This window comes from Aphelocoma coerulescens, chromosome 2, assembly GCF_041296385.1.
Source record: "Aphelocoma coerulescens isolate FSJ_1873_10779 chromosome 2, UR_Acoe_1.0, whole genome shotgun sequence".
NCBI lineage: Eukaryota > Metazoa > Chordata > Aves > Passeriformes > Corvidae > Aphelocoma > Aphelocoma coerulescens.
The window spans coordinates 66,020,039-66,029,532 of NC_091015.1; the positions used below are offsets into that span (position 1 = coordinate 66,020,039).

A 9,494-nucleotide genomic window follows, 5' to 3' on the forward strand; every position below is an offset into this window, starting at 1 on the left:
ACTCAAACAAAGCGTTATCTTTGAATCTCACTGTCTCTACAGAAGAAACACTGTACTTCCATAGGTGCAATTTTTTTTTTTTTTGCTTCTGTATATGTTCCCTCTGAAATACATTGTACAAATCTACAGAGGACCCTTTATTTGTTTAAATTCATTTTTGTGGTATACTTTTTATATAGCTTCATTCAATAGTAGCACTTTCTAAATTGCTTAGATACCATTAAAATAAAATCTCACGTTTTACTGTAATGGCGTTAGATGTTCACTACTATTTTTGCAATATATTTTTTTTACTTGTTAAACTCAATTCTCCTCAAAGCCAACATAAAAAATTACTTAACATTTAAAAACGAAAGACATTTGCACATTGTAATTTCTGATGAATGTAATGTGATACTTTAATTCTTGTCACTGCTCAGTGATAGTATCACAGAGTGCATGCACATGCAATGTTCTGTTGTCCATCAGTATAGTGGCATTGTTTTACCATTTGTCCTGTGACTGATGAACTTGGCATCTCAGAGACACCAATGTAATGTAGTGTTGACAATCCTGTTAAATATTTGACTGCTTCAGTTCCAAATGACTTACCTTTCTATTGTGTCAATGTAATTGCTAGAACCGAACCATCTTGTTACAACTTAAACTGTGCTAGTCTTGAGGTAGGAAGTATGATCCAACTCTTCATCAGTCTTTTGAATTCGTAGCAATTGGAAATGTATAAATGTTGGTTTGGGAAAAATAAGTAGATTGAATATTGATTAAAGGAAATAGAATGCATTCTCATCTAGTATGCAGTTGAAACTGAACTTCAAGTACTTTTGGTGTGATTAAGGGGTTGACTGTCCTTTTGGATGGATCTACGCAGGTAGAGGAATGGGTCGTTAAGAACATCATGAAAATCCAGAAGGATAACTGCAAGTTCAGTACCCGGCACAGGCATATTCAGAGCAGTGATACAAGACTGAGAAGCTGCTCTAGTAAAAAGGACCTGTGGTTCCCAGTAGATAGAAATCCAGCAGCATGTCTTGGCAATGACACGCTGGACAGCATTGGCAGCAGGATAGATAGTCCATTGAGAAGTAAATATACTGGGAGCACTCATTAGAATACATTTAGAATATTTCTTCCATGTTTAGGTGCTGTGGTGTAGGAATGACATAAACTCCAGTAGATACAACCACAGATCATGGTTGGAGCACAAGAGCATATTTCCTCTGGGGAGAGGCTGAGGGGAGCTATGCTTATTCTGCTTGGAGGAGGCTGAAGAGGAGCGTAAAAGATGTTATAACTGACTTATAAATATTTAAAACCTAAAAGAAGGTTACTAAGAAGATGGAGTCAGATTCCCTACAACAGATTAGGGTAGAAGAGTGAGAGAACATGATAAAATAATTAAGCATTGAATAGGTGATCCGGAGGAGATATGTCTGTTTCTAGAGGTTTTCCAAATCCAACTGATTGGAGCAGTAAACAATGTGGTGTGCATTCAGTGTTTAGTCATTTCAAGCAGCAGGTTGCACCAGATGACATTGGAAGGGTAAAATAACTGTGATTTTATAATTTTCTATGTAAAGCTGGTCTTTAAGAGAGCTTTTCAAAATGACGTTATGGTGGCTTATGTAGTTATTCTGTACCTGAACTGTTGTTGCTATTGCAAATTATGGCTTACCTACTTAGTAGTTGACTGTTTTCCATTGAATTAAGCAATTAATCTGCATTTTATTAATTGTTAATTTTAATTTTCCAGTTCTTCCTGATGAATGTGTGTGTGTGCACTTAACTTTTTTTTTTCCTTTGTTTGGCAGACCTCAACTTTTGGTCTTGTTAAACTTGGATAATGAGCAGTTAGTGAAACACCCAAGATTGCTTTCTTTTACTTCTCAGTTGAAGGCTGGTAAAGGACTGACTATTGTGGGTTCTGTGCTTCAGGGAATCTACTTAGATAAATGTACAGAAACTCAGAAAGCTGAAGAGGTATGTAAAAGAGAGCTTGCAAATACTTGTAATTTACCTTAGTATTTAAATGTTGAATCTGGATCTGGGTAACTCACACATTGAATTAGAACAGACTGTTGTAAAATATTGAATAAAACATCTATTTTTGCTATCAGCGCAATCAATGATTGTAAAAAAAGAATGGATTGGTGTATGTAGCAAAATGTTTTATAAAATTTTCCAGTAGGATGAGGCAATACTGATACTTCCTAGCTTTTTCTTTAATATTGAGAGCCTACAATCAAATTACATTAAATAAAAAACAAACTACTCAAGTTTTAACAAATTACCTTATAAAGAAAACAGAATATATTTAACAAAAAAATTAATGTTTAACTAATAAATGCAAATGCTTGGCATAATATCATCCTCATGATGTGATTTTCTACAGTCTTCTAGCAATACATAAGAGAATTAGGATTAGGCACAGACTTTGCCAGAATACTGTGAACAAGATCCTTCTTGAGATCCTTTGTTTTATCTTTCTATCTATCCCATATCTCCAGAAGAAGTAGGATGGGTAGGAAAAAATAGTAAGTTGTCATAGAATTTAAAATTATATCCAACTGTGCTTACAAACACAATTGAATTGAATTTCAATGTTTCTTTAGTAATAATAATTTTATTTACTGGCCTATGCAAACTCGCCTACTCCTATCTTTTTAGAGTGGGGAAACATTTGGAGAAAGTACCATGTTTCCTGTATTGTATTGAAATGTCCAAAAGTAGGTTTTGATTGCCATTGTATCTTCCAAATTGGTTAATTTCTGCAGTGTGGTTCGAAAGAGTACCAGTTGATATGTCTACCATTTTGATCCAAATAGTCTTCAAAGCTGTGTAAAAACACCTGTGATTTTTTCAGACATGGTATCTCTTAAATAGATGGGCATTTAAAATCTTGAAATGGACTAGCTAACATAGCCAACTGCCCATTTCCTCCCAGTTTTCTTTTTTTTTCTCTTGGTATTCAGGTTTATCCATAGTGGGTTTTAAAATAACAAAGTAAAAAGACAGATGACCTATTTGACATCACATGAAAAAGTTCTAAGAGACCATTTAACTTGAAAACAAGTTGAAAAGTCTAGCAATGCTATATTGTAAAAGTAGTTGTTACTAAGCTGTTGCTATCATCAGGTGTGAGTAGAAAACAAGATGAAGAATACAAAATCAGGCCTATGAAGTAAAACAGAAAAAACCCTTTAAACAGAAATTGTTTACCCACAAGAATTTGAAATGTTATCTGTAGATGGCCTAACTTAGCTATTTTTCTGAGAGGTGGAAAATTAATGAGTTTAAGGAAGGCCTAATCCATGAGTTCTCTAGCAAGTCAGACCTGGTGTTAAGATTCAGGAAACTACTGCTTTTAAAATGGAAATGAAGATGAATTGTAAAAGTTCTAGCATCTGGAGGCCTCATTGATTCTGGAAAATTTAAACTGGAAAGTGTTTCTAGGAGACCTGTAGGAAATAAGGGATTCTTCTGTCTGTCTTTAAAAAAAAAGCATCTATTTACACTGATAAACCCTCACAGATATTTGCACAGACATACTGGTTAGCTTTGCTAGCAAATTCTCTGAAGACTCTTTTTTCTCTATTAAATGGAGTTTCTGATGTGAAGCCACACTGAGGCAGTGATCCAATCTGTTCCTGATGATTTTTGACAGATTTTGGTTTTTGTAAAATTCAAAATATTGATATATTAGTTCTTCCTTCTGAAACATGTTGATCTCCACACGAGTCACTGATAATGATGGAGGAGTTCAAAGTTATTTAATCAGAAAATAATAAATGCCAAAGCTCATGTTCCCTAGTCAAGCTTGATATTGGTTTGAATGCTTCTTTTAAATTACCTGGTTATGTGTCTTCATGTTTGTCAGTGTTTAAATGGAGGAGAGCCATGTTGAAATTAAAGGGGTGTGGTGTATTTAATCTGGTCTGTTTATCTTGTCATTATTGGACAGTGCCTCCAAGTGTCTCCTGCACATCTGTTTTTCCATTTTGGGAGCTGATAAATAATCAGCCTCTTAATGTCAAAGGTTTTTAAGGAACTTTGGCAGCCTCTTCTTCTTAAGTACTTGGCATCACACTTCCAAACCCTTCCAATTCCAAAAGAAAGGACTGATCATTCCAACCATATGTTGTTTTGTCAGACAGTGGTTTTGACTTTACCTGAAGCAGTGTTGCTTTATTTATCTATGTGTTTTTACTCATGTCTTGTTCATTCTTCTTTGGAAATAAAAGGCTGAATAATTAAAATAATGAAAAAACTGTGTGGTGTCTTCTGGGGAGGTAGCAATTTGGACTCTAGTTCTCATAGAATCATGTTTACTCTTTTGGAATTAGTGATTTCTTCATGTTGGTTATACATTGTTGATAAAGTTTTTCTATTATTTAATGCTGTTATTCCGTCTGGTGTTAATTATCAGTGTTGATGATTTGTATTTCCCTGTGTGTAATTTTCCTATTGCAGAATGTTAAGGCCTTAATGGGAGTAGAAAAGACTAAAGGATTTTGCCAGATTGTGGTGTCTCCTAACTTTAGAGATGGAATATCCTATTTGATTCAGTCAGCTGGTCTAGGAGGGATGAAGCACAACACGGTCCTGATGGCATGGCCACAGTCGTGGAAGCAGACAGAAAATCGTTTCTCGTGGAAACATTTTGTTGGTATGTGTTTATTGACCTTCTCATTTGCATTTGTAATTCAGCTGTGTAACTAATGTAGTTGCTGTGTGGAGGAAATGTGCTACTGAACATGTGGTGGACAATTGAATACTTCTCCATATCTGATTTCATCTGGAGTGGGTTTTCTCAGCCCTCTTCAACCATGGCATTGCTTTTTCATCTTCTAACCAGGTTGGTCACTATAATCAGTGTCATGGTTTAGGAATGCTACTCAGCAATTCAGTGCTCCCACTGAGACTTTCCAAATCACACTGCTGCTTGCTTGCCCCTCTTCCTCTTTCCCACCCCCCTTGTGCTGGGTTGGAGAGAAAAATTGGAGGCACAGAAGGTAATGATCACAGGTTGAGATAAGAACAATTTACTGGAAAAAGCAATGATATAAGAAAATGAACAGTAAGAGCAACAGTGCTAATAACAAAAAGTATACAAAAGAGAGAGTGATTCACATGCAAAAACGTCCACCGTGGAGCTTGCCTCAACCACAGCCATGCCACCCCAACCACTCCCTCTGGCTCAGAACCATGCCAGCCAGCCATTCCTTCTGGCTTTGAACCAGTGCCATGCTTATTCAACCAGAAGAAGCCCCTTCTCCTTGGAAGAGACTCCCTTACCCTGGCAATGACCTGAGGTGGTATAGAATTACCTCTGGGTAATTACCTGATGCCCCCTCCTGGCTGTTGCAAAAATTAACCCTGTCCTGGCCAGAATCAAAACATTATCCACTCCTTATTCTATACCATTTATGTCATGCCCAGATCCTACACCTTCCAACTAATATATATATGTATACATACACATGAACAAGTATCATTTCCACAGTCAATATCCATTCCTCCAAGATGTCTCTTGAGTTCATTTAGTCCATGACTGTGGGTTCTATCTGTCCTAGGTGTCTTCCAGGGCAGGAGGGCTGGTTGCAAGCTGCATCAGGAGCTCACGACTGGTGTATCTATAGTAGTCCATACTTATTGTCCGTGGTTAAGTCCACTTCTCAATCACAGGCCCATCAGTATCTTGCATCTCTTTCCTGATGACCTAAGATACCATGGGCCCACTGAGCCAGAAATAATTCAGCCTATGTTGCCAGTCCACATCCACCTGAGAGACTTCATTCTTGGCTGCCCAATGCACTTGTCTGTTGTTGCGATGTTGTTTGATAGCATGACTTTGGGGTGTGTATGCATCTACACAGCATGCTTTTACAGCCACCTTCTCTACCCAGGCAGCGATGTCTTAGCACAATTCAGCAGACCCGGTGGCTTTGCCTCTGTGCTGCCAGTAGGTCATTTTCTATAGTTCTAGCCACTGCTACAGAGCATTTACTTAAAGCCAGCTGGATGGCATTCAGCTCCACAACCTGATTTGATCCACCTTGTCCCTCAATAGCTTCTGTGACTCAGCACATAGGACTCCATGGAGCAGCTTTCCATTTTCCATGTATTCCTACAATATGACAGGGACTATCAGTAAAGAGAACATAACACCTTTCATTTTCCAGTAGCTGATTATATGGTGGGGCCTCCTCAGCATGTGTCATCTTTTCCTCCTCTGATGTTAGTATGAAATTTTCAACTTTGGACTAGTTTGTGATGACTTCCAAGATCCCTGTGTAATTGGGGTTTCCTCTTCAAGCTTGCTGTGTGATCAGCGTGACCCACTTACTCCATGTAACGTCAGTGGCATGATGTATGGAAAGGATTCTCCCTTTGAATATCTAGTCCAGCACTGGCATTCAGGATGCCAGGAGGAGCTGTACTTTAGTGCCAATCACTTCTGAAGAAGCTTGAATCCCTTTATAATATCCAGTTATAATGCCAGTAGCCCTTTTTCAGATGATCTTCATGTTGTTGGAGTCAGATATCTGCCTGAAGCACTGTTTGTTCTCCTTTCATTGACATCAGTGCCAATGAGTTGGCATACAATGATGGCATACACTGTACAAATTTCTGCCATGTGGATTGTGTACAATGAGCCTCATCTGGATCTACAGGGGACTGTTTGTTATTTGAATCCCTATGGATTACCTTCAGCACAGCTAATTCTCTCAGGTACTGGATACCTTTCTCCATGGTGGTCCACCTGCTTGGGCGCAGTGCTAGGTCATCCTTGTGAAAATACCTTTCCTTCATGCTTGACAGCAGTTGCCTCCAGAGGCTGCGTTTCTGTCTTCTTCCCAATCCCCTTGCCAGTGCTGGCATCCCAAGTCTGGGATCCCAGTTGCTTGGCTTCACTACCATGTAGTTGCACATCAGCAGCAATATCCCAGCATCAGAGCAGCTAAGTCACTAGGGGCTCACCCAACTGGTGGCTGAAATTTTTTTTGCAGATCTCACAGCTCACCTGGAGATAGGGATTGGGTGATTATCTCTGGTCCTGCCTGTTCCTCCTCTTGTGAGGGCCTGCCTTCCTCTTCATACCTCACTAAGTGAACTGATTTTGTCTTGGATTTCTTTTTCTATATAGGGGCAACTGCTACTGGCACAGGTTGTTCCTCTGGTTCAGCTGCAGTTTGAGTGGCTACAGTGCCTGTCAGTCTGCTTTCCTCCTCTTCCCCCTGAGACTGCTTTCTAGTATCAAGGAATGCACAGTAAATAGTAGCCAGGGCCCAGCACGCTGCAAAACTTCACACCTCCCTGGAATTGCTGCAGCATTTTTCCTTCAAGTATTCTGTCACTTTACCAGGGTCCTGTAGTTGTTCAGGAGTGACGTTCCAAACCATTGGAGCACAATAATCCTTCAAAAGCTGGCCCATTTTCTCCCACCTTCCATGTCACTCATGACCCTTGGGGCAGATCTCTGAATAACGTCCCTAGAAAACTCCTTCACTCTAAACATGGTGTAGACTGAGGACACATGGCAGGCTTACCACCAAAAATATTATTTCCTTAACATCTAAACAGAATTCAGATTCTCAAAATGTAACAGGCTGAAGGGCGTGGAAAAGGCCAGGAAAAGGGGGTGAAAAGCTGGGGAAAATCATCCTCCCCTGATCTCCCCACAGAGTGTGTATGATTAATAAACATGCAAAGGTAGTGCTCAAGGTTAAGAGTCGGAGAGCAACATTCAAGATACATCCCAAATGACCCTTGACGTTATCATGTCATAAATTGACATCCCAGGGTACATCAGCAAAGAAATCCTGATCCCTCTTGCTACTCTGAAAAATATCATGAGGAGTGCACACAGGAATATATACAGGCTTAGGTAAGACTCCCACATAAACTGACCATGCAACACTGTGACCAGTGGCTCTATACCTAAAATAAAAAATGCCTGGATCAAATTTGTTTCCAACCCGCTCTGGGCAGTCTGTTGTTATCTCAACCCATTGTGCCTTACCTCAGATACCAAATAAAGACTTCTGTGGTTTAGGAATAGTACTCCCCAGTTAAGTGTTCCCACTAACACACTCCAAACCATGCTGCCACTCGCTCACTTTTCCTCTTCCCCTGTGGCTGGTTGGAGAGGAGAATTGGAGGCACAAAAGGTAAAGATAAGAGGTTAAGAACAAGATACTGGATACAGCAACAATGTTAATAACAAAAAGCATACGAAAGAGAGAATGATGCACATGCAAAAATGCTCACCATGGAGCTCCACCTGATTGCAGCCATGCCACCACAACTGTTACAGTGGGGATACTGTAACACGCCTATATCAAACCAGGAGTCCTGTGGAAAAGAAATATATATAGACGGATTCTTGATAGATGTTTCAGAGAGATGTTTATTTCCCCAGCCGCATGGCCGGGCTCTGCCGAGGAACTGTTACAGTCACGGGACCAAGGGTCCTTGCCCGCGCAGGAAACACAAACCAACCAATGGGGAACGAGGCTGACCAGGGGCAGGGAACCCCCGTGTCTCCCCTTAGGGCTACATGGCGGGGGGAGGAGACCCCGACACACAACCACTCCCTTTGCCTTGGAACTGGTGCCACCCAACCACTCCCTCCACCTTGGAATCAGCACCATGTTTATTTGACCAGAAGGAACCCCTTCTCTTGGGAAAATACTCCCCCTTGCTTCCAGCAATGGCATGAAGTGGTGTAGAATAACCGCTGGAACCAAGACACCCAGGTCTTTTGCCAAGACACCTAGGATATTCCTCTTTTGCCTCAGCAAAATCTGGGAGGGTTGAAACTTTTGAATTATAAACAAAAGCAAAATCTGTAAATGAAAACTAGGAGTTCTTGATTAAATGTCTTGTTTTCCCTTACAGATACTGTACGAGAAACAACTGCAGCTCAACAAGCACTTTTGGTGGCTAAAAACATTGACTTATTTCCAACAAATCAAGAACGTTTTACTGAAGGAAATACAGATGTGTGGTGGATTGTTCATGATGGTGGTATGCTGATGTTGCTGCCTTTTCTCCTTCGACAGCACAAGGCAAGGACAACAGAAAATGGCTGGGATTTAGTTTTCTAGCACTGAATGGTTCTAAGCATATCTAATTCAATACTCCTTCACGTTGTTCAAATTATGCATGGTAGTAGCAATCACCGTGTTACAAACTGTTATAATGTATCTTTTTGGTAGGTTCGGAGAAAATGTAAAATGCGTATCTTCACCGTCGCTCAAATGGATGATAATAGTATTCAAATGAAGAAGGATCTTCAGATGTTCTTATACCATCTTAGACTGAATGCTCAAGTGGAAGTTGTTGAAATGGTTTGTTACTAAATATTTTTAAGGTGATACTGGGACTAAACTTGGGAAAACAGATTTAGCTTTTTTCAAATAAAGAGACATTAGCCCAAATACAGAAATTGAAAGATTCCAGACCCACAGAGAACAAGAAGATAAGCATCGTTG

At 39.8% G+C, this 9,494-nt stretch overlaps 1 protein-coding gene across 1 annotated transcript in view; it reads left to right on the forward strand.

Annotated features, from left to right (window-relative positions):
* Positions 1-9,139, forward strand: part of LOC138105157 (solute carrier family 12 member 7-like) — a 64,894-nt gene extending 55,755 nt beyond the window's left edge. The window contains exons 12-14 of the mRNA XM_069004837.1: positions 1,809-1,977; positions 4,468-4,663; positions 8,899-9,139. Coding sequence (XP_068860938.1) covers positions 1,809-1,977; positions 4,468-4,663; positions 8,899-9,107 — 574 coding nt within the window. The 3' untranslated portion in view covers positions 9,108-9,139. The remainder of the gene's footprint in view (positions 1-1,808; positions 1,978-4,467; positions 4,664-8,898) is intronic.
* Positions 9,140-9,494: the final 355 nt, after the last annotated feature.